General features: G+C 38.1%; 2 protein-coding genes across 2 annotated transcripts in view; both read left to right on the forward strand.

Annotated features, from left to right (window-relative positions):
• The window catches only part of SAP30 (Sin3A associated protein 30), a 93,368-nt gene extending 76,902 nt beyond the window's left edge, over positions 1 to 16,466 (forward strand). Inside the window, exon 8 of the mRNA XM_047091221.1 lies at positions 16,445 to 16,466. The gene's annotated coding sequence lies outside the window, so the exon portion shown is untranslated. The remainder of the gene's footprint in view (positions 1 to 16,444) is intronic.
• LOC124521185 (60S ribosomal protein L38-like) lies at positions 860 to 1,225 on the forward strand. Its single transcript, XM_047092301.1, is given in 3 exon segments — positions 860 to 879; positions 983 to 1,152; positions 1,155 to 1,225. Coding segments are annotated over 3 exon segments (261 nt in total).
• Positions 16,467 to 25,650: the final 9,184 nt, after the last annotated feature.

Consider the following 25,650-nt stretch of genomic DNA (forward strand, 5'->3'; position numbering starts at 1 on the left):
CCCTGCTGACAGTGTGGAGCCTGCTTGGAATTCCCTCTCTCTCTCTCTCTCTCTCTCTCTCTCTCTCTACCCCTCCTCCTACTTGTGCTGTCTCTCTCTCTCTCTCTCTCTCTCTCTCTCTCTCTCAAAATAAATAAACTTTAAAAAAAAGTCTGAGCTAGGAGCACAAGTGTTGACAGTCTCTATCCTAGCAGGGGGCAGCGGGGAAACACTGGGTTGGAAGAAACAAAAGGCAATGGGGCTTCCCTCCCAGGCTGATTTTTGAAGGGCTTTTGATCGTCTCCACCCAGTGTCAAAGCCAATCATGGAATCTCAGGACCAAGGCAGTCCTGGCAGGTTTCCACACCACGACACCATTTCTGTCTGCTCGTTGGAGCTCCAGGGGGATGCCTGCTGTCAGGATGCTGAGATTCTAAGTTATAAGTGGCCCTTTTATGATCAGTGCAGAGCTTAGAGCTTTTTCCAGGTTGTTACCTTCGTGGGATTCTAAGATATAGTGACCAGGCATCTGACTTCTTAAATATGGTTTTTTACATTTTTTTAATGTTTACTTATTTTTGAGAGAAAGACAGAGTGTGAGCGGGAGAGGGGCAGAGAGAGAGAGAGAGAGACAGAGAGACAGAGACAGAGACCCAGAATCCGAAGCAGGCTCCAGGCTCCAGAGCTGTCAGCACAGAGCCCGATGCGGGGCTCGAACTCACAAGCCCTGAAATCATGACCTGAGCTGAGGTCAGATCCTTAACCAACTGAGCCACCCAGGTGCACCCCTGGCTTCTTAAATAAACATCCATATATGTCTACAAATACTGCCAGGAGCTTAACAAATAAATGGGAAGGGAAATAAATGAAAGAACACGCCATGGTCAGCAGCAAGGAAAGGTCTCATTTAACTTTAGCTAGGGCCAGTTTTCTTGCTTCAAGAACATCTGTATTTTTTTAAAACTTTTCGTGGAAAAGGTAATAAAGGGCATCCCTCTGGCAGTACAGGTCCTTACACTCTCCCTGTGTGTCTCCTACTCATACCTGGCAAAACTGAGGAAGTCAAGAACTTCTTGCTCAAAGCCAGGGGAAAGGATACCAAATATGTTAAGATCAAGAAACATAAAGATAACGTGAAATTTGAAGTTTAGTACACCAGACACCTTTACACGTTGGGCAAAGGGAAAAGGCAGAGAGACTGAAGCAGTCCCTGCCCCTGTGTTTCACAGTGAAGCAACTGAAATGAACCAGACATGCTGATTTACCTGTTTTAAAGTTTTTAAAATTCGAACAAACAAACAAGCAAATAGATACTTTTTTTTAGGAGGTGGGAAGGATACTTGTTTTCCAGTTGCTCCAACTGGACAATTGCGGTGATGTCCAGTTTGGATAATATCGCTGGGTTACTTGGAATAGTAGGTTCTGGATTTGATCAGGAAATTCACTGGGCTTGTGACCTTTCAATAGTGGAATCTGTTGACACAAAAAATCCTCAGCCCATTGGGTGATTCAAGTGCACTTTCATAATTTGCTCTCATTTTACCCTCTTTGTTATTTCCACGTTCTGCAAGAATCCATCACTCCCCTCTGAATTATGTGCTGCACAGAACTGATGCTCATACCACCCACTCAGGGAGGGCAACCTCAGCTCCTTGAACTCACAGAACCTATTGTTCCGTCCCTTTCTTACCCGGCACTGTCACTGCAGCCCTATACTCCAGCTGGGAGGGCATGGAAATGACTCCCCAGAGAGCCATTCATCACAGTAATAAATGGCCTGTGTTTTACTAAGTTCCATCAAAGTTCACTTCCACACCAAAGCAAAACATTTGTTCTCTATGCATTCCTTTTCTGTGTGTGTCAAAATATCCTGTTCACAAATGTGTAAAAGCTATTTGTATATGTGTGATAGTAAACTTGAAGCTGTGCATGCACCTCTGTACATAGACCGTGTGTGGATGTGTTTGTTTTTCAGTAGATGTGAGCATCTGGTGATTTACTAGGCCTTACAAGACACCTTGATGCCTGACCGAACCACCACCTTCACAGGCTTCATGTAGATACTATAACGACTTAGATGCATGGATTTTAATTAATTATTATTCTCCAGTTTTCTGCCTAGCCTCCCAGGTGTGTTGATTTTAATTGCTTTACTCATTTAAACATCTCTAAAGATTGTCATAGGTTATTCAGCAGTGCAAGCCTGTGGCTGGCTTTCTCCTCTCCCTCTCTTACGCAAAAATTAATCAGAATACCCACATACCCAAATTAACCAGAAACATTCATGACTCAGTCATGAGGTTGGGATTCTTCTCTGTGGAGTCCAGGAAGACATAAAAGGCAACCTGTCTTTATGTTAACGTCTACTGTGTTCATGGTCTTCTTTCTCCTATACGCTCTCTGCTGACTTACTTTAGAAAAGAAGCAAACATTACCCTAGCTTCTCAGAGCATGCAGCCCTGTTATTGAGCAATCTTAGAACAATTTACTCTGTAAGCCACCCAAAACAACACACACACACACACACACACACACACACACACACACACACACTATGTCAATGTCAAAACAACAGTTTGGATATCTTTCCTTGTTTTTAAACCTCATTTGCTCAATAGCATATTTAATAAAATATACACCAACTTATTTTGTCCAGCACTATTTAATGCAATAACTTACAAAAAGACCTAAACATTTAGCCACAGATGTCATCAAATGAGAGGTTTTGTAATAATACTCTGTAATTTAACATTTAGATTTTAAGATATGGCTTGTTAAGAAAAACAAAAGGGCTTATTAACTCATTTGCTTTCCTTATTAACTCTATTTTTTAATTTACTGAGCAAACATACAATTAGAATGGCAATTTGCTAGGGTCATACATTAGCTGAAAAGAAAAGGAAAAAACAAAAGCTATAGCAGAAGCTAGGAATTACCAAAGGCTTATTTTGTTTGAGTTAGGATATGATATCTTTTAAATAGGCTGATGACAATCTGTCCCTTTACACACTAAAGATAAACAACTTAGACATAATCCCTGTCTGGCTACCTTAATCTTAATTGCAGGAAAAGACAAAGCGGAACACAGATTAAACAAACAAACAAAAAACAGACTGTGCCAACAAGCGTAAGGAAAGAACAGTTCCAATTTTTTTGCTGAATTTAACTTTGCTTCGGTTAATACATATAGCCTGCTATACGATTCCAAGAAACACTAAAACTTTGTGGGGTTTTGGTATGGATACTATTAGAAGTTCAATTGGTTTGATCAAAATTATGGTTGTGTAGACCCACCCATTCTTAGATCAACAATAGGTAACGAGGGTACAGATTATAAGTTGACAATTAAGCTTTTTGTAAGGGAATCTGCGGTTTATAGCCAAATCTCACATTAAGTGTCTGTCATGTGCTACACATGCATTACTTTAAATTCTGAACTTTTTGTTCACTAGTTTTATTGACAAGTAATTGACATACAGGATATCACTGTATAAGTTCAAGGCATACAGCATGATGGTTTGATTTATATATATTGTGAAGTGGTGACCACAATAGATCCATCTTTTATACAGATACAATAAAAAGGAGAAAAGAAAAAAATTTTCTCCTTGTGATGAGAACTCATAGGATTTATTCTTTTAACAACTCCCCTATGTATCGCACAGCAGTGTTAGCTCTAGTTATCATGTTATATATTACATCCCTAGTACTTAATTGCTTTTTACCTGGAGGTTTGTACCTTTTGACCACCTCTGGTAACCACAAATCCGATCTTTTTCTATGAGTTTGTTGTTTTTGTTTTTTTGTTTTTTCCTCTTTAGATTCCGCATGAAAGTGAGATTATACAGTATTTGTCTCTTTCTGTCCGACGTCACTTAGCATAATGCCCTCAAGGCCCATCCGTGTTGTTGCAAATGGTAGGATTTCCTTCTTTTTTTTTTTTTATGGCTGAATAATATGCCTCCCGTGTGTGTGTGTGTGTGTGTGTGTGTGTGTGTGTGTGTGTAAAAATGTGGGAGTACAGATAGAATTTTGAGTCAGTGATTTCATTTTGTTTGGATATATTTCCAGAAGTAAAATTGCTAGGTCATATGGTATGTCCATTTTTAATATTTTGAGGATCCTCCATACTGTTTTCCACGGTGCCTGTACCAATTTACAATCCCCCCAATAGTGCACAAGAGTTCCCTTTTCTCAACATCCTCACCAGGATTTGTTCTCTCTTGTCTATTTGATGATGGCCATTCTACCAAGCATGAGGTGGTATCTCATTGTAGTTTTAATTTGCAGTTCCCTAATGACTAGTGATATTGAGCATCTTCTCATGTACCTGTTGGCCTTTCATATATCTTCTTTGGAGAAATGTCTGTTCAGGTCCTTTGCCTATTATTTAATTGGGTTATTTTTGTTTTGTTTTGTTTTGTTTTTTTGGTTTTGTTTTACTATTGAGTTGTATGACTCTTTATATGTTTTGGATATTAGCCCCTTACCAGATGTTTGCAGGTATTTTTTTCCCATTCTGCAGGTTGTTTTTTTTTACTTTGTTAAAGATTTTTTTTTTCCTTTGCAGAGCTTTTTAGTTTGATGTAGTCCCAACTTGTTTTTGGTTTTCCTGCTTGTGCTATAGGTGTCATATCCAAAAAAAATCATTACCATCACCTATGTCAAGGAGCTTTATTCCTATGTTTTCTTGTAGAAGTTTTATGATTTCACATCTCACATTTATGTCTATAGTCCATTTTGAGTTAATATGTTGTGAGTAGTATAAAATATGGATTCAGTTTCATTCTTTTACATGTGAATATCCAATTATCCTGGCACTATTTATTATAGAGCTTGTGTTTTCTCCATTGAATATTCTTGTCTCCCTTGCCAAATATTTGTTGATCATAAATGATTGAGTGTATTTTGGGGCTCTCAGTTCTGTTCCATTGGTCTATTTGTCTGCTTTTATGCCAGTGCTATACTGTTTTGATGACTATAGTGTAGCTTGAAACTAGGAAGTATGGTATCCCTGCTATGTTCTTTTTCAGAATTTCTTTGGCTCTTTGGGGGGTTTGTGGTCCATATAAATTTTAGGAGTTTTTTTTTTATTTCTGTAAAAAATGCCATTGGAATCTTGATAGGGATTACATTGAATTGATGGATGGCTTTTAGTAGTATTGGCATTTTAAAAATATTTATTCTTCCAGTCTATGGACAGGGATACATTACCATTATTTTGTATCTTCTTTTATGCCTTTCATCAATATCTTGTAGTTTTCAGAGTACAACTCTTTGACTTCCTTGATTAAATTTATTCCTAAGTATTTTATTGTTTTTCATACTTATAAGTGGGATAAATGTCTTTATTTCTTTTTCAGAAAATTTATTGTTAGTGTATAGAAATGTTACCGATTTTTGTATGTTAATTTCTTTTTTTTAGACATTTGTTTATTTATTTTTATTTTTGAGACAGAGAGAGAGAGAGAGAGTGCAAGTGGGAGGGGGGCAGAAAGAGACGGAGACAGAGGATCTGAAGCAGGCTCCACACTGACAGCAGAGAACCTGATGTGGGGCTCAAATTCACAAATCACGAGATCGTGACCCTGAGCTGAAGTTGGATCTTAACCAACTGAGCTACACAGGTGCCCCTTTGTATGTTAACTTCATATTCTGCCATTTTATTGAATTTATTGATTAGATCTAATAAGTTTTTTTGTTGAGTCTTTTTAGGATTTTTCTGCGCAATGAGACAGTTTTATGTCTTCTTTTCCAATTCTGATACATTTTATTTCTTTTTCTTGCTTGATAACCATGGCTAGGACTTCTAGTTCTGTATTGAATAGGAGTAGTAAAAGTGGGCACCCTTGGGGCGCCTGGGTGGCTCAGTCGGTTAAGCAGCCGACTTCTGCTCAGGTCATGATCTCGCAGTCCGTGAGTTTGAGCCCCACGTCGGGCTCTGTGCTGACAGCTCAGAGCCTGGAGCCTGTTTCAGATTCCGTGTCTCCCTCTCTCTGACCCTCCCCTGTTCATGTTCTGTCTCTCCCTGTCTCAAAAATAAATAAAACGTTAAAAAAAAAAGTGGGCACCCTTATCTTGTTCCTGATCTTAGAGGAAAAGCTTTCAACCTTTCACCATTGAGTATGATGTTAGCTGTGGGCTTGTCATATATGACCTCTATGTTGTTGAGATATGTTTCTTCTATGCTTAGTTTATTAAGAGTTTTTGTCATGAGTAGATAGTGAATTTTGTCAAATGCATCCCAGGAATAAATCCCACTTGATCATGGTGTATGATCCTTTTAATGTGCTGCAGAATTCAGTTGGCTAGTATTTTATTGATAATTTTTGCATCTTTTTATATTTATCAAAGATACTGGCCTATAGTTTTCTTTTCTAGTAGTGTCCTTTTCTGGTTTTGGTGTCAGGATAATGCTGACTCATAAAATGAGTTTGGAAGTATTCCCTCTTCTTTGATTTTTTGGAAGAGCTTGAGGAATATTTGTGTTAATTCTTCTTTAAATGTTTGGTAAATTTCACCAGTGAAGCCATCGGATGGGGTTTTTCTTTGATGCGGAAATTTTATTTACTGATTCAATGTCCTTGCTAGTAATTGCTCTATTCAGTTTTTCTATTTCTTCCTGATTCAGTCTTAGTAAGTTGTATGTTTCTAAGAATTTTTCCATTTCTTCTAGGTTGTTTGGTTTTTTGGCTTACAGTTGTTCATAAAAACCTATTATGATCCTTTGAATTTCTGTAGTATCAGTTGTAATATCTCCTTTTCATTTATAATTTTGTTGTTTGGGTCCATTGTCCTTTTTCCTTGGTTAGTGTAGCTAAGGGTCTGTCAGTTTTGTTTATCTTTTCAAGGAAACAACTCTTAATTTCGTTAATCTTTTCTATTGTTTTTCCATTTTCTATTTCATTTATTTCTGCTCTAATATTTATTATTTCCTTTCTTCTGCTAACTTGCAGCTCAGTTTATTCTTTTTCTAGTTCCTTAAGGCATAGAGTTAGATCATTTATTTGGAATCTTTCTTACTTCTTAAGACATGTGTTTTATTACTATGAACTTCCTTCTTAGAACTGCTTTTGCTGCATCCTGTAAGTTCTGGTATGTTGTGTTCTCATTTTTCTTTGTCTTAAGAAACTTTCTATTTATCCTTTAATTTCTTTTTGAAGAAATTGGTTGATCCATTGGTTGATCAGGAGAGTATTTAATTTCCATGTATTTGTAAATTTTCCAGTCTCTTATTAAGAGAAATATGTATTGTGTTGTTTGGGATAAAATGTTCTGGATATGTCTTTTAGGTTCATTTGGTGTATAGTGTTTTTCAAATATACTGTTTCTGTATTGTTTCTCTGTCTGATTTATCTGTTGTTGAGAGTAGGGTATTAAAGTCCACAACTAATCATATTACTGCTTATTTCTCCTTTTAGCTCAGTTATATATTTGTTTTATATATTTTATTATATATATGTTTTATATATTATAAACACATATATATGTTTTATATATTATATATATATATATGTTTTATATATATTCCTTTTGTTTTATATATTTAGGTGCTCCAATGCTGGGTGCATAAATATTTTAAATGTTATATCTTCTTGATGTACTGAATATTTTATCATTATATAATGACTTTCCTTGTCTTTTTTTTTTTTTACTATTTTTAGTTTATACACTTATTGTTTTTTTAAATGTTTATTTATTTTGAAAGAGAGAGAGTGAGCACATGATCAGGGGAGGGATAGAGAGGGAGGGAGAGAGAGAAACCAAGTAGATGCCACACTGTCAGCACAGAACCCAATGTGGGGTTCCATCCCACGAACCATGAGATCATGACCTGAGCTGGAATCAAGAGTCAGATGCTTAACCAACTGAGCCACCCAGGTGCCCCTACCATTTTTAGTTTGAAGTCTTTTTTGTCTGCTATACATATAGCAACCCCTGTTTTCTGTTGTTGTTGTTGTTGTTGTTGTTGTTATTGTTACCATTTGCTTGAAAATTTTTTTTCATCCCTTCACTCTCAATGTGTGTCTCTAAAATTTTTTTAATGTTTATTCATTGTTGAAAGAGAGAGAGAGAGACAGAGCACAAGTCAGTGAGGGTCAGAGAGAGAGGGAAACACAGAATCCAAAGCAGTCTCCAGGCTCCAAGCTGTCAGCAGAGCCCAATGCAGGGCTCGAACCCATGAACTATGAGATCATGACCTGAGCCAAGGTCAGAGGCTCAACCGACTGAGCCACCCAGGCGCCCCTAATGTGTGTCTTTAAAGCTAACGTGAGTCTCTTATATGCGGCATATTTTTTGGATCTTGTTTTTTTATCCATTCACCAACTCTGTGTGTTTTAATTGGAGAATTTAATCCATTTACTTTTAAAGTAATTATTGATAGGTAAGGACTTAACAGTTGTCATTTTGTTCACTGTTTTCTGGTTGTTTTGTAGATTCACTGTTCTTTGTTTCTTATTCTGCTGTCTTTTTGTTTTGTTTGGATGTCTTTTGGTATCAGTATACTTTGACTTCTTTATTGTGTTCTTTTGTGTAATTAATACAGGATTTTCTGTAGTGATTACCACGAGACTTACATAAAATATCTTAAACTTACTTTAAGTTTACATTTGTAACTTCAATAGAACTTGTAAATTTTACACTTTTATTTCCCCTCTCCCTCACATTTTAGGTTATTGCTGTTACAATTTACATATTTTTTATCATATGAAACTAATAACAGATTATTGTAGTTATGGTTATTTGTATTATATTTTTAAACTTTTAAACTATGGTTATAAATAAATAATGTACCACTATTACCATATTGCAGACTCTAACTATGACTATATGTTTATCATTACCGGTAAGATTTATACTACCTTTTTATGTTTTTATGATGTTAATTAGCATTCTTTTACTTCTACTTTCCATCCCTTTCTTTTACTCTTTTCCTTCAGGAATTCCCATAAGGCAAATATTGTTTCTTTTCTTGGTGTCCTATAATTCTCAGAGGCTTTCTTCACTCTTTTAAAAATTTCTATTTAGTTCTTATGGGTAATTTCGAATGTCCTATCCTCCAGGTTACTGATACTTTCTCGGATTTCTGTTTGTTTGTTTGTTTGTTTGTATGCTGAATACAGCTGTCAGCCTGTCCTACCAGGGAATGTAACCAGAGCATATGGAAGCTGTATAACCCATTCAATAGCCCCACATACAGTGGCACTTACACAGAAAGCCCAGCCAGTGGCCTCCCCTGACTGCAGAGCAAAACTGGTGGCCTTACCTAACCAGGGAATTAAGTGCGCACTCTGGCCTGATTTGGATCCCCAAACTATGAGCTGTACAGGCCCTGGGTGCTGTGCTGCTACCCTGCCAGGGAAGGGAAGCTCCTTCATAGTCCCACCTATTACTGAATGTAATACCCAGTCCCATCTAGTAAGCATGACCAGGTAATCCAGGCAATTGTGGAGCCCTTCCTGCAGCCTTATTTGGATAGGGAACCAAGTTTCCTGGTTAGAGTGTGCCCCTGACATGGTTCTGCAGATGAGCAAAACTGCTGGTTGGAATTACTACTTGGGAACTGCAGGTATGAACTTGGTCTGCCAGGATCCACGTGCTGCTTATTTCAAGCCCCATACCCATCTCTGTCAGAGTTAGATTTTCAGTGGCTGAGCCCTGCAGATACCCCTGCAATTCCTGTGGTGTGAGATCAGAGTAAGAACTCCTACAAATTCACCCACAATACTAGGCATGGCTGGTTATTTCCCCTGGGTTCCCTTTTCCCACTGGGAGAACTAAAGGTTCAAGGGAGATCTCTTCATGTGGGGCTGCACTGGCCTAGGGGAAGGGCAGTTTGGTCAATGTGTAGCCACTTCTCTTATCCATTTAATGCATTGTGCCTTAGTCTCTGTGGTACAGGGAGGTGCTTCAGCCTTACCCCCATATGCTAGGATTCTCTCAGTATTGTCTTGTTCTTGAATAGTTATTAGTTCTTCTTGTGAGAAGGAGTGAAGTCAGGAACAACCTATGTCGCCATCTTTTGACATCACTCCCTAGATTCTAAACTTTGATTGGAGATGATAAAGAAACATATACGTGTGCATGTGCACACATACTCACATATAAATTATGTACTATCCAATATATATATATATATATATATATATATATATATATATATATATATATTGGAATCTGAGAAATATATTGATTAGTCAGTGACTAACAGATTAATCACAAACTTGTTTTTTTTTTTTAAGTTTATTTAAGTAATCTCTATATCCAATATGGGGCTCAAACTCATGACCACAAGATCATGCTACTCCAACTGAGCCAGCCAGGCATCCCAATCATGAGCTTCTTAATAAAACATCTACAAGAGGGGCATCTGGGTGGCTCAGTCGGTTAAGCGTCCAATTCTTGATTTCAGCTCGGGTCATGATCTTGTGATTTCGTGAGTCCGAGCCCCGCGTTGGGCCCTGTGCTGACCGTGCAGAGACTGCTTAGGATTCTCTCTCTCCTTCTCTCTCTGCCCCTCCCTGCTCATGCTGTCTCTGTCTCTCTCAAAAATAAATAAACTTCAAAAAAATAAAAAAATCAAACATCTACAAGAAAAGTTATGAAAATATCATCCAGATCTTTGATGGATTCTAAATGTCTACATACCTTGTTTTTGTCAGAGTTCACATTTTTCAATAAAGCTTTCATTGTTTTTAATTTTTCTTGTAAGACTGCATCATTATAATTTTGCTTCTTCTGATTTAAGACTTAAACTTTTTTGAAATGTTATAGTGGATAATAATAATAGATAGTAAGACATAGATTGTTGGTTATTCACTAAACCAGATTCCTCTTCTTCCTGAGCACACATGGTTTCCAAGGCCCTTGTTGCTCTCAGACGTGGCCCTGAGTCTAGGTCCTGAGTCAATGGGACGTATGCAGAAGTGATGTGGACACTTCAGGGACTCTCGCCCTGAGAGCGTCTCATGACCACTTCTTGATGCTCTTTCTTTCCTCTTCAGCCAAATTAAATGCAAACAACTGCAGGGCCCTTGAAAACCAGGTACTGAAAATAGCAGAGTCACAAGATAGAAGGAAGTTGGGTACCAAAAATTACTGATTGGAAAAACACTTCCCATTGGTCAAGAATATCCATTTATATGGTCAAAGAATAAAGATTTTTGTGTGTTAAAAAATTTTTGGATATATATGTTACTATAAAACATGGGAAATTCTCTAGCACATAAAAGGCTTCTATTTGGGGCAAATATATAGAGACAGGTCCTCACCTCCTACCACTATAGCTAATGTTAGGGCTCTTCTCCCTGATAGGAAGAACATGGTATATGGCCCTCACCCCAGCAATTAGATGCTCCTGCTGGGGCCTTTGACACAGAATGATATGGTTACTTATTATTTCCTTGTTTTGAACAAGGACATATGACACTGTCTCCACCAAACTTATTTTTTCTTTTAGGTTCTAATATGGATAACTTCCTTTATGGCTCTTAATTCAACTAATGAACAAGTGAATTAGATTCAGAGAAATTCATCTCTAGGTTAAGACTCAGAGAAATCCTTCTGAGATGTTAGCTGTATTTCTGCAAAGAATATTGTGATATTACTGTCAAAATTAGGTGGTTTATGTTTTAGAATGTGCTTGAATGAACATCATATTCTCTCCCTATTTTTCCTGTCTGGCAACTGGTAAACCCTACAGGTTTTGTGTTTTTGTGAATACTCTATGGGTTGGGCCAGTGGTATTCAGCATGTTTACCATAAAGAATTCATTTTCTAACTTTTGCCCTCTACAAAATCTATGTATATTGAAGGATCTTAAATCACTAAAGACTTTTATTAAGTGGTAATAAATTTGAGTTTAATATTTTGTTACTTCTCTCCTACTTCTCACTTTGGAATAAGTGGCAGGATAAGGTAGGGCCTTTCTAAGGCTTTGACAGGGGCTAGTACAAGTTTTGAATTTTGGTAGACATCAGAAATGAGAATTTGGTGGACATTTAGAATTGCCAATCATATCCCAATCAGTTTACTTTTTTGGGTTTTTTTTTTTTTTAACTTTTATTTATTTTTGAGAGACAGAGAGAGACAGAGCATGAATGGGGGAGGAGCAGAGAGAGAAGGAAACACAGAGGGAATCCGAAGCAGGCTCCAGGCTCTGAGCTGTCAGCACAGAGCCGGATGCAGGGCTCGAACCCATGAACCATAAGATCATGACCTGAGCTGAAGTCAGACGCTTTAACTGACTGAGCCACCCAGGCACTCCCCGCAATCAGTTTACTTTAATAGCATTTATTTTTCCAGACATTATATGAGTACTAAGGACACAGAAATGAGTAAGACATTCTCTGTGTTCAAGAAATTATAACCTCAGAGAGGAGCATATACACAAAATGACACGTCCACCGTGGTGTGGAGGCCTTGTATGCAGGTGGATATAAAAGGAAAAGAGTTCTGAGTTAGTTATCTAGGGCTACTGTAACAAATTACCACAAACTGAGTGGCTTAAAACAACAGAAATTTATTCTCTCACAGGTCTGGAGACTAGAGGAGTGAAATCAAGGTGTTGGGAGGGCCATATTCCCTCTGAAATCTCCCAGACAGAATCCTTCCTTGATTCTTCCAGCTTCTGGTGGCTGGTGCTAGTCCTTGTCACCCAGTGGCTTATAGACGCATCCCTGCAGTCTCTCTCTGGCTCTGTCTTCGCATGGCCTTCTCCCCCATGTCTGGGTCCACATCTACTCCGTATAGCGACGCCAGTCAAATTGGATTCAGAGCCCACCCCAATTCAGTATGATCTCATCTTAACTTGATTACGTCTGAAAGAGCTTATTTCCAAATAAGGTCACCTTCGCAGCTTCCGGGTGGACATGAATTCTGAGGGGACACTGTTTAATCCAGTATAAGCTTTCCATGCGAGTCAGAAAGATGATCAAAGGTCACTTCCTAGAGGAAGAAAGAGATGATAGCTGAGCTGTATCTCGAAGGATAAGTGGAAGTTAAAATAGAAATAAGATGGCTTATCACCTAAACATGTGTGTTACCCCAGAAAGCAGATTTTTAAAAATGCCTTCCAAACAGAAAATCTTATTGTGTTGAGACAGGGTTCCGTCTCAAACATTTACTTTGTCTTTCTTTTTAGCAATGTCTCCCTCACTGCTTTAATCCAGGCAATCCTACTTTATTCTCAGCTGTGAAATATTTAGAGTCCATGTGCTAAATACATATCACATTAACACTTCCTAGTGCAAGAATCTCACTGTAATCCCAGCCTCCTGGCCTTATTCCAACTGTAAACATGAAACACCTGTAGGCCTCTCACTTTCCTCTGATTTGGAGTCTGAAACTATTCTCACTCATAAGAAAGTGTAAAAGATGACTGCATTAGGATCAGACCCGACTTCATTCATTCATTCATTCATTCAATCATTCACTCCACAAGTTTTTTTCAGTACTAACTCAAAACACCACTGTGTTAAGTGTGCAAACCACTGTCCTAAGTGTGAAGATGTTTAAAAAGATAAATATAGCATATGTCCTGTCCTCAAAAACTCTATAGTCTAACAGGGAAAAAGAAAACATAAACAATATGTTTTCTGGCACCCAATAATTACTCAAGAGATATTTGCCGAAGTGAATAAAAAGGTTTAAACATTTTGGGGCAGAAGAAATTATTCCTGACATTAAACTTCTTGAGAGCTGGATTCTAGGCCTTTGCCTACTTGGATCTTTTAAGTGTGCTTAATTCCTCAAGCCTTTGAGTCATTGTCAGCTTTGAAATTTAGTACTTAACCCTGCTGGGATCCCTGCCACCTTGTTATATTTCCATTGTGACTCTCACCCTGTTTTTGGCTTAAAAAGAAGGTGTATAACTTTCTGGGAGCACCCATTTCTCAGATGTGTCTCTCAGAACTTCCTGCTAATAGTTTGAGAATCACTGACGGGACAAACCTATCGCTGACTCCTTGGTGGGACAGATGATGCACCTGCTAATAGTCTGAGGGTCACTGATAGGACAAACCCATCACTGACTCCTTGGTGGGACAGATGATGCAGATCTTTCTCTTTCCTTCAAACTGCCAGGACTACTTCCCATCTCGTTTTCACCTCCTGACATTTATGAAGAATCTAAAATCACCACCTTAACTTCAAACTTAGTGTTCAGAGGAGTCCTACAGGAGAGATGGGATAGGAAATTTGAAGAATATTTCTCTGTATTCTTAGGGAATTGTTGGATCATATGATAGATCTATTTTTAATTTTTTGATGAAACTCCATACTGTTTTCCATAGCGGCTGCATCAGTTTACATTCCTACCAATAGTGCACGTCCTTATTGACACCTGTTACAATTTCTCAATAATAGCCATTCTAACAGTGGGAGGTGATATCTGGTGGTTTTGATTTACATTTCCCTGATTATTAGTGGTGTTGAGGACCTTTTCATGGACCTCTTGGCCATCTGTATGTCTTCTTTGGGAAAATGTCTGTTCAGATCCTCTGCTCATTTTTTTAATCGAATTGTTTGGGTTTTGATTTTGGTTTGGTTTGTTTGTTTGTTTGTTTGTTTTTGCTATTGAGTTGTATGAGTTCTTTATATGTTTTGGATATTAACTGCTTGTCAGATAAATGATTTGTAAATATTTTCTCACATTCAATAGGTAGCCTTTTCATTTTGTTGATGGTTTCCTTTGCTGTGCAGAAGCTTTTAACTTGACGCAATCCCATTTGTTTATTTTTGCTTTTGGTGCCCTCCCACTCGGTGCCAGGTCCAAGAAATCATTACCGATGCCAATGTCAAGGAGCTTACTGCCTATGTGTTTTTCTAGCAGTTTTGTGGTTTCCGGTCTCACATTCAAGTCTTTAATCCATTTTGAGTTCATTTTTGGATGTGATGTAAGATAGTGGTCCAGTTTCATTCTTTTGCATGTGGCTGTCCAGTTTTCCCGACATCATTTATCCTTTCCCCATTGTAAATTCTTGCCTCCTTTGTCATAAATTAATTGACTGTAATGTGTGTGGGTTTATTTCTGGGCTCCCTTCTGTTCAATTGATCTGTGTGTCTGTTTAGGTGCCAATGCCATACTGTTTGTACTACAATGGCTTTGTAATATAGTTTCAAATCAGAAAGTGTGATACCTCTGGCTTTGTTCTTCTTTCTCAGGACTACTTTGGCTATTCAGTGTCTTTTGTGGTTCCCTATGAATCTTTGGATTGTTTTTCTATGTCAGTGAAAAATGCCATGAAATTTTAATAGGGATTGTATTGAATCTGTAGATTGCTTTGGGTGGTATGAACATTTTAACAATATTAATTCTTTCAATCCATGAGCATGGAATATGTTTCCATTTATCTGTGCCTTCTTCAATTTGTTTCATCAGTGTCTCATAGTTTTCAGTGTACAAGTCTTTTACCTCCTTGGTTAAATATATTCCTAGATATTTTATTCTTTTTGGTGCAGTTGCAAATTGTTTGGAATTGTTTTCTTAATTTCTCTTTTTGGTAGTTCATTATTAGTGTATAGAAATGCAAAAGATTCTTGTGTATCAATTTTGTATCATACAACTTTATTGCATTTGTTTATTAGTTCTAACTGTGTGTGTGTGTGTGTGTGCGCGTGTGTGTGTGTGTGTGTGTGTGTGTGTGTGTGGTCTTTAAGGTTATATATATATAATATTAGGTCATCTGCAAACAGTTTTATTTCTTCCTTTCCAATTTGGATGCTTTTTATTTATCTTTCTTGCCTGATTGCCTGCCTAGGATTCCCAATAGTATATTGAATAAAAGTGGTAAGAGTGGGCATCCTTGTCCCGTTCCTGAGGCAAGGTCCCATATATGGACCATATATGGGACCTGAGGCAAGGTCCCATATAAGGTCCCATATATGGACCTTATGATGCTGAGATATGTCCCCTTTGTACTCACTTTGTTGAGATTATTTTATCTTAAGTAGATATCACATTTGTAATACATTTATTAAATTTACCATAAATGGATGTGGAATTATGTCAAATGCTTTTTCTGCATCAATAGAGATGATAATATGATTTTTAGCCTTTACTTTATTAATGTGGTATATCACATTGATTGATTTGCAAATATTGAACCATCCTTGCATCCCTGGAATAAGTTCCACTTGATTATGGTATATGATCTTTTTACTGTATTATTTAATTCAGTTTGTGAATTGTTTTCTTGAGGATCAATGGAGGATTTAATGGAGATGCTTCTAGACCCATTAACTTTTCTATTTTATTAACAACAAAAGTCATACATGATTTTTTTTTAAATTCAGACAATACAGAAGTAAATAGTAATGGCTCCCCCTTTATGCACCTGAGGATACTAATATTTATTTCCTTCTTTATGATTACCCTGTAGCCAATATAAACATTATATTTTAGGAAGTCTGTGAGGTCAAAACCATTTTTACAATAGTAACACATTATTTGCCTTTTTCCCAGGGTTGAAGTTTGCGCCAATGGCACAAAAGCAATGGTGGGTAAAACTGCTTGTGCCTTAGCATGAAACAAGGCCGTGTCGTCTAACTGTGTGAGTAGTCACCATATTCTTCAACGTCGTGAACTCACAGGAACAGCGACAAAAAAGAATGTTCTTGAAAAATCAGTAAAAACTATTGCCTTCATAAAATTGCAACCCTCAGTATATTCTCAACCCTGAGTATATATGTTTTTAATATTCTGTGAAACAAAATGGGGCACACAGATAAAACACGTCTGCTGATACTGAGGTGTGAAAGATGTCTGGAGAATAAGCACTTGTGACATTTGTGTTATGAGCTTCACTAACCTCTTTTTTCAGTGAATGCCCTTTGACTTGAAAGAATGACTGACAGACTATGGTTATTCAGATTCAGATTAAGTTTTAGCAGATATTGATTTTTATTTTTATTCCTTTGTTTCTTCGCTTATTTTTATTTATTTATTAAAGATTTTTTTAAGTGTTTTCTCATTTTTTAATGAGAAATTTAAAAAAATTTTTTTAAAGTTTATTTATTTATTTTGAGAGAGAGAGAGAGAGAGAGAGAGCACACACAAGTGGGACAGGGGCAGAGAGAGAGAGAGAGAGAGAGAGAGAGAGAGGGAGAGAGAATCCCAAGCAGGCTCTGCACCATCAGTGCAGGGCCTGATGTGGGACTCGAATTCACAAACCGCAAGATCACAACCTGAGCCAAAATCAGACGCTTAACTGACTGAGCCACCAGGCACCCCAAAAGATTTTTATTTTTAAGTAATCTCTACACTTAACATACGTCTCAAACTCACAACCCAGAGATCAAGAGTCACATGCTCCGCTGACTGAGCCAGCCAGGTGCCCTAGTAGATATATTTTTTTTAAATGAACCAAGTGAGCTGGTTACTTGAAGGAATGTTGCCAATCATAAAATTTAAGTTTTAAAGTGAAATTTGAATTTTGAAAAATTTGTATTTGCCACTACAAATTGGATAGCTTCTCAATACTTAAAGGCATGATGAGATTAGTTGTTTTATTAATTAATGTTATTATTTGAAATATAACTCAATTAGGGGCACCTGGGTGGCTCAGTCGGTTGAGCATCCAACTTCAGCTCAGGTCATCATCTCACAGTTCATGAGTTTGAGCCCTGCTCACTGCTGTCAGTGTACAGAGCCTGCTTTGGATTCACTGTTCCCTTCTCTCTCTGCCCCTTCCCTGCTCATATTCTCTCTCTCTCTCTCTCTGTCTCTCAAAAATAAATAAACATTTAATATATATATATATATATATATATATATATAACTCAATTAACTATGATTTTCCAAATAATCTATGCCTTAAGTTATGATTCATGCATGGGTAAGAGATCCATTCAAAGTGCAGGCTGGACTAATGGATTTTAAAGAAACAGAAACACATAGTTCATTGATATGGTTTCAGATATCACATTGTAAGTAACTTTAAAAAATTAACACTTGTCCAGTTGTGGTGTAGTGTCAAAGAACAGCTACAGTTGACTGAAACGACTATTTAAATATTCCTCCCGGGGCGCCTGGGTGGCTCAGTCGGTTGAGCGACCGACTTCGGCTCAGCTCATGATCTCACCGTTTGTGAGTTCAAGCCCCGCATCAGGCTCTGTGCTGACAGCTGGGAGCCTGGAGCCTGCTTCCGATTCTGTGTCTCCCTCTCTCTCTCTGCCCCTCCCCCACTCATGTTCTGTCTCTCTCTGTCTCAGAAATAAATAAACATTAAACAATTTTTTTAAATAAATAAATAAATAAATAAATAAATATTCCTCCCTTTTCCAACTACGTTATCTGTTTAAAGATGGATTTTCTTCATATATTTCACAAAACAACATATCCTAATGAATTGATTGCAGAAGAAGATATGAGAATCCAGCTGTCTTGTATCAAATCAGTCACTAAGAAAATTTGCAAAAGTGTTAAAACAATACTTCTCTACTTTTTTTGGAAAATAGTTATTTTTCATAAGGAATATTGTTAGCATAAAGTAAATAATATATTTTTAATTCCTTCATTTTAATTCCCAATATGTTTAATATCAGTAGAATCAACTAACATGCACACAACCTCTTTGGGGGACTCAATAATTTTTAAGACTGTAAAGCGACCCAGAACCAAACACTGATTTAGAAGAATACTTAATGAAACATGAAAATAGTGGAAACTTTATGTTAAGGAGTGAAAATCAGAATGTATAAATTGATATACAGTGATTCCAATTAAGTAAAAATATATGTATGCACACAGAAAAGGAATAGGATGACATGCAACAAAAAAAACAATAATAATTTAAGTAACTCAAATTTTCTTCTATTTTCATGAATTTTCTTAAGTTTTCCATAAGAAAAGAAAATTGACTTTATAATCAGGAAGCATAAGATTTCAATTCTAACCACAGATCATACATTTGCATTATAATAATGGCAGCTGCCAAAAGAACATTATGTTTTCCTTTTATTCGTTATGTATAAGGATTTAATATGTCTGACTATAAGATGATGAAGTTTTTGAATAAACTACACAAAGTCAAATGAGTGTATTTCCTTCTAGGAGTTCCCTTAGAAGGCTATATGCTTATTCAAACGACGTTTTTTTGGAACCTTTATTGAAGAATTCTGGGTAGAGAGAGTCAGCCACAGAGGAAATTAGTCTTCTATCTTCATAAAGATATGGCACTCTCTCTACCTCCCTCCTCTGCCAACTCAAGCTAACAGCGTGCGTGGCGGTTGATGTTGACCTGGAGAGGTGTTGAGAGCAATAAAGCAAGGCTGCAAAGCAGCATGTAGAGGAGTTACCCAGGAGAGCCCCCTCCGTCTCCAAATAAAAGCAAGTCTATCCATGTAATGTGAGATCCTGTCGTGGCTGGCATAGGTTTACTTGGCTGTACTCTATGAAGGTGACTTAAGAGAGAGCGAAGAATTAATTGCACTTTCCTTTTTTATCCCTACTCCGTACATAGTACAATATTGAACACAAAACAAAGGCTCAATGAATTGATATTAATTGGGGCATCTGTGATGTTCTACATAGTTCTGGCTGGGGCCTGGATTGTTAATAATGACTTGTTATTGAGCTTGTTTAGACTAATGGATAATTGAGGTTTTCTAAATAGCCTAAAACTTTTTTCTTCCTTTTTTTTTTCAAATTTTTATTTAAATTCTAGTTAGCTAACATATAGTATAATAGTACTTTAAGGAGAATTTAGTAGTTCATCCTTACTTGTAACACTCAGTACTCAACACAACAAATGCCCTCTTTAATGCCCAGCCCATCCCCCATCTACCTCCCTCCATCAACCCTCAGTTTATTTTCTATTGTAAAGAGTCTCTTATGGTCTATTTCCCTCTCTCTTTTCTTTCCACCTGCCCATATGTTCATCTGTTTTGTTTCTGAAATTACACATATGGGTGAAGTCATATCTAATTTGTCTTTCTCTGCCTGACGTATTTCTCTTAGCATAATACACTCTAGCTCCATCCATGGCATCACAAATGGCAAGATTTCATTCCTTTTGATGGCTGAGTAATATTCCATCATATATATATATACATACACACCACATCTTCTTTATCCACTCATCTGTCAGTGGACGTTTGGGATCTCTCCATAGTTTGGCTGTTGTTGATAATGCTGCTATAAACATCAGTGTACATGTCCCCCTTGGAATATACATTTTTGTACCCTCTGGGTAAATACCTAGTAGCACAATTGCTGGACTGGAAGGTAGCTCTAATTTTAACTCTTTGAGGAATCTCTGTACCGTTTCCCAGGGTGGCTATACCAGTTTGCACTCCCACCAACAGTGCAAGAGGGTTCCCCTCTCTCCACATCCTCACCAACACTTGTTGTTTCTTGTGTTGTTAGTTTTAGCCAGGTGTGAGGTGGTATCTCATCCTTAGATATCCTAAAACTTGCTCTTCAATCGGGGTGACTAATAGGGTGACAGCTACTAGGTTTCCTAGGATTTTTCTAGTTTTAGCACTAAAACCCATGCATCCCAGGAACCGTTCAGACCCAGGCAACACACGATGGTTGGCCATTCTATTCTCCAGTGACCCAACTTTATAATTATGAAACTTCTCTTCATTTTAATTTGACCTGGCTTCTCTAGACAAGTGTATACACTCAAGGCCAACCAAAGCAGAATAGAGACATTTGTAGGGCCCAGCCTTCTGACCTGCTGCTGTATGTCTTTGTCCTGCAGATGAACAAGCCAGAACAAAGGGACTGACTGCACAGAGACAGGGCACCAAACTTACAATATGGTTATAATTTTCCCTGGAAAGCTTTGGGTTCTGGCTTACCCATCCCTTCCTTTTAAAGAATTACTGCTTTTCAGGTTGAGTTATCACTTCTATTTGCCCTGCTAACAGAAAGACAAACTAAAGAGGCTGAAGTGAAACTCCTAAGAACAAGATTTCATGCCAGGATTTGACATGCTGGAAAAGTTGCATCCCCGGAAAAGGAACCCGGGAGTTAGCGTGGCGAAAATAAAGGCTTATTTTTATTTTTATTTATTTTTGCATACAGAAAGGAATGATGATGTCATGCCTGTCTTAGACACATCTTAATTTGTGGATTTTTTCTTATTTAACTCTCTTAATTGGATGAAAGTATGCTGCTGATTTATGGATCACCAGTCGTGCCAGGCATCATTTTAAATGTGCACAGCTGCTCTGAAATAGTTTAACTTGGCAGATAGCATTAAACCATTGGGTTGTGTCATTTATTTGTATATGCAGACAATAGCCTCCTTGTGCAGGTTCTTCAAAAATCCTTGCAGGCATGGTTTGGACCGGGCATTTAAGGAGCCTTAAAGAATGATTTATTCCTCTGGAAGTTTTTCAAGGTTTCCAGAATGAAGAATGAGATACCATTTTATGCCATTGATAAGCTCCCAAGGGAATCACAGAGACAGCCTAAAGTGGAGAGGTTACAGAGTGAGAGGTCTCAAGCTTACATCTGGGAACTCCAATTTCAGTGGTCATTCAGGCAATGTAGGACATGTTACTGGTGACAACAGTCTCACTTTCATCCTGACATGTCACAGGGAAGCAGCTAAAAGAGGGGGCTGATCTAATACAAGTGACTGCAGCATAAATAACTTGAAAAGCTCTGTTGACAATAGAAAATCTGGCATTCATGGTGGTTAACAATGCTATCTTCAAATTCCAAGGGCCCTGAGATTTGTCACTGTTGTCCTTTGTAGTCAAGGATGACACTGTTGACACTGTGGTTATCCCTGGATGCAAGTGTGGCTGAAAATACCCGAGTGTGACAAATGATAAGGCCTTTCTGCAGAGTGTCTGCGGAGAACGTTTTTTTATTTTTTTTTTTGGTTTGTGTCTGTAGGCCTCCCTTGTCACAGAGTCATCGTGTCTCTGTCTGCGGCAGTCCTAGCTGCTCTGGTTACAGCCTCTTGGCTCCAGCCTTCCACAAATGTCTCCTTTGCTTGAACATCTTTCCCTTGGGGTCTCGTGTTGATTATACCTCCTGCCTGATCTGCTTACTGTCTCTCGTGCCAAAGCTAGCCAGGCAGGCTAGTGCAAGGCCTCTTTCCTTTACTGTGACTTGTGAGAAAATCACTTTGAGGTGGACTGTGTTCCTCATTAGCTTTTAAATGTTTGTTTATTTATTTTGAGAGAGAGAGAGAGAGAGAGAGAGAGAGAGCAAGCAGGAGCGGGGAGGGGCAGAGAGAGAGGGGGAGGGAGAGAATCCCAAGCAGGCTCCGAACTGTCAGCACAGAACCCAAAGGGGGCTCCATCTCACGAACTGCGAGATCATGACCTGAGCTGAAATCTAGAGTTGGACCCTTCACCAACCAAGCCACCCAGGCGCCCCCTCATTAGCTTTTATTGGCGATTTTATTTTGCCACTTGAAAATTGAATGTTCTCAACTAGAAAGATCTTAGAGGCTGAAATAACTTTCTCCCCCCTTCACAGTGTTGCCTGTCTTAGGAAACAGCAGAGGAAAAGCTTTTGGATAAGATATGCATCCCCTGTAGGTAGACTAAGTGGGCAGTTATACAGTTTGTTGCCTTAAAAATGGTTCCACAACAGCCTGTGCTCAAAATCTTTTTTTTTTTCTTTAAGGCTACAAATTCCTAAAAGGTCATCCCTGAAGCCTAATGACAGGTGTCCACAAGCCACTGGAACTGTCTCACTGCCCTGCCCCCACCTTGCTGGTTGTTCAGACAACCTAGCTTTGGGCAGCAGTCATAATTAGATTGGGTCAGGGTACAACACTGGTGATCTCATGCTGATAGCAAGCAAGTTGACTGCTCATTACTTTGCCTCTTTGGCAAATAAAAATCTTTTTACAAGTGGGTTCAGGATGGGGATTAGAAAGGATAGTAAAAGGGTTCCTTTATGGTGTTTTAGCCTTAAAATCTCCTACAGGAGGAATTGCAAATTGTCTTACAAAGGGAAACCAAGAAAAAATTTTAGCTATTTAACCTCAGAGTGAGTTGCCTTATTGGATCTTCTTTGAGAAGAGTCTTAATTTAGAGTACCTTTGTGCATGAGAAAGTTATGATGAGGATAGTTGGTAAGAGGGATGAGAACTGAGACCCAGCCTGCATCACTGCGCTTCCCCAGAAGGGAAGGCTTGACCCAGAGCATCCATGAGAAACAAAGGGATACTCGGTGTCCAAGCAAGAACATCTTATCAAGAGAGAGAAAGGGCCTGAAATTAGAAGGGTGGCAGTACTGAAAACATACTGTGTCTATTTCACTGTTTGGCCTCTCTTTGGTTTGAGGTCATCCAATATAGTGCCACCTGACACAATTTTTGAAGTTGTTTCTCCAATAAATGTCTCTGACAGCTTTAATCTCTTAGTCTTTTACGGACACTAGAAGTGAGGTACAGATTCCCCAAGATTCCAGTGCATGTAGCCACAGTCTCTTATCTTCCAGTTATCCTATTTTTTTTAGAGTAACTAGGAGGAATGGGATTGAAAATTAGCAAGCATCTAGTATAAAGAAAGTTTTGTTATTACCATTTTATAGATGAAGAAACCGAAGTTCAGTTATGGGAGCAGGATCACATAAGAGCTAAATAGCAAAGCTGGAATCCAAATTGAGACCTATCTACCAGGGGTGAGCAGGTCCACAAGTGAGCTCAATTCACAGACCTCCCTGAATTTTACTCCTCCAATTCTGTCTCATAGCTACAGGATTCTTCACTAAAGTTCTGACCAAGAACTTCATCAAGAAGACAGAAAGTTCTCATGATGTTTGAGAAACCACCGATTGAAAAATGAGCCTCAACTGTATCCCTCATGGCCTGTTACAATAGTAAATAAATAGTAGCATTGCTACAGTGGCCAACATTTAAAATGCCACCGTCTGTCCCTTGGTCATTTTGAAGGTACCATGCAAAATCTGCTGTTTAAGACCAATATCGAAATTATTTTCATTAACAAACCTTTTTTGGTTTGGTGAGTTAGCATAAGTTCCTCACCTCCATTACGCATTTTGGACAAGAGGTCAGAAGGAAATATAGTTGACCCTTGAACAACACAGGTTTGTATTGTGCAGGTCCACTTACATGTGAATTTTTTTCCCAATATTGGAAATATTGGAGATGTGTGACAGTTTGAACAAACCCACAACTCACATAGCCTATAAATACCAAAATAATTAAGAAAAAGCAAGATATATTGTGAATGAATAAAATGTATGCATATACGAATCTATTTTATCATTTACTACCATAAAATGTACACAAATTGATTACAGAAGTTAAAATATATCAAAACTTATGCACACAAGCATAGACCTTACATGGCGCCATTTTCAGTCTAGGGAAATGTAAACAAACATAACGATGCTGTATCAAATCATAACTACATAAAATTAACTACAGCACATACTGTATTTATCGTTATAATAATTTGGTAGCCACCTGCTATTGCTATTGCTGTGAGCTCAAGGGTTGCAAGTATCCACTTAAAACACTGCGTGATGCTAATCGTCTTCACGTGAGCAGTCCGTTGCTCCAGTAAATTGCATATTGCAGGAAAAAGTGATCCCTTGAGATTCTCGAGTGTTTTTCATCATGTTTAGTGCAATACTGTAAACCTTAAGTAACACCATGGGACTCCTACGAAGTGCCACTAGTGATGCTGGAAGTGCTCCCAAGAAACAGAGAAAAGTCCTCATTACGTCACAAGGACAAGTTGAATTGCTTGATATGTACCATAGACCGAGGTCTGCAGCTGTGATCACCCATCATTTCAAGATAAATGAATCTAGTGTAAGGACTATTGTAAACAAAGAAAAGGAAATTCATGACGCCTTCACTGCAGCTGTGCCAGCAGGTACGAAACCCTTGTACTCTTTGCAAAATACCTTTTTATCCCATACTGAAAATGCATCTTTTGAGGCGCCTGGGTGGCTCAGTCATTGAAGCATCTGCCTCTTGATTTTGGCTCAGGTCATGATCTCATGGTTGGTGACACCGAGCCCCACATTGGGCTCAGCTCTTATATGGGAATAGGATTGCTATAAGTAAGGCATACCATTAGACTGGAATATGATTTGAGAAAAAGTGAAGTCATTATATGACAACTTAAAGCAAAAGGAAGGTGAAGGATCTAAACCTAAAGAATTTAATGCCAGAAAAGGATGGTTTGATAATTTTAGAAAGAGGTTTGGCTTAAAAATTATCAAGATAACAGGTGATGAATTTTCCGCTGACCAAGAGGCAGCAGATGAGTTCCTAGACTCCATTAAGAAAATCACTGAGTAGAAAGAATATCTGCCTGAACAAGTTTTTAACACAAGGTGTACTATTCTGGGGGAAAGATGCGACTAAAGACATTTATTAATAAGGAATGGAAGCGAGCACCAGGATTTAAGGCTTTAAAGCAGGAAGGGATAGGCTAACTACTGTTTTATGCCAATGTTGGATTTATAATCCAACTGCCCTTATCTATAAAGCTGCTAACCCCTGAGTCTTGAAGGGAAAGGTAAACATCAGCTGCCTGTTCTTATGGTTACACAAGAAGGCCTGGACAATGAGAACCATTTCTCCGGATTGGGTCCAATGATACTTTGTCAATAAAGTCAGGAAGTACCTTGCCAGTAAGGGACTACCTTTTAAAGTTCTTTTGATACTAGAAATGCTCCTGGCCACCCAAAGCCCCATGAGTGTGACACTGAAG

This window comes from Lynx rufus, unplaced genomic scaffold (genome assembly GCF_022079265.1).
Source record: "Lynx rufus isolate CCGP_SWC_20201006 ecotype Redwood Valley unplaced genomic scaffold, mLynRuf1.p SCAF_3, whole genome shotgun sequence".
NCBI lineage: Eukaryota > Metazoa > Chordata > Mammalia > Carnivora > Felidae > Lynx > Lynx rufus.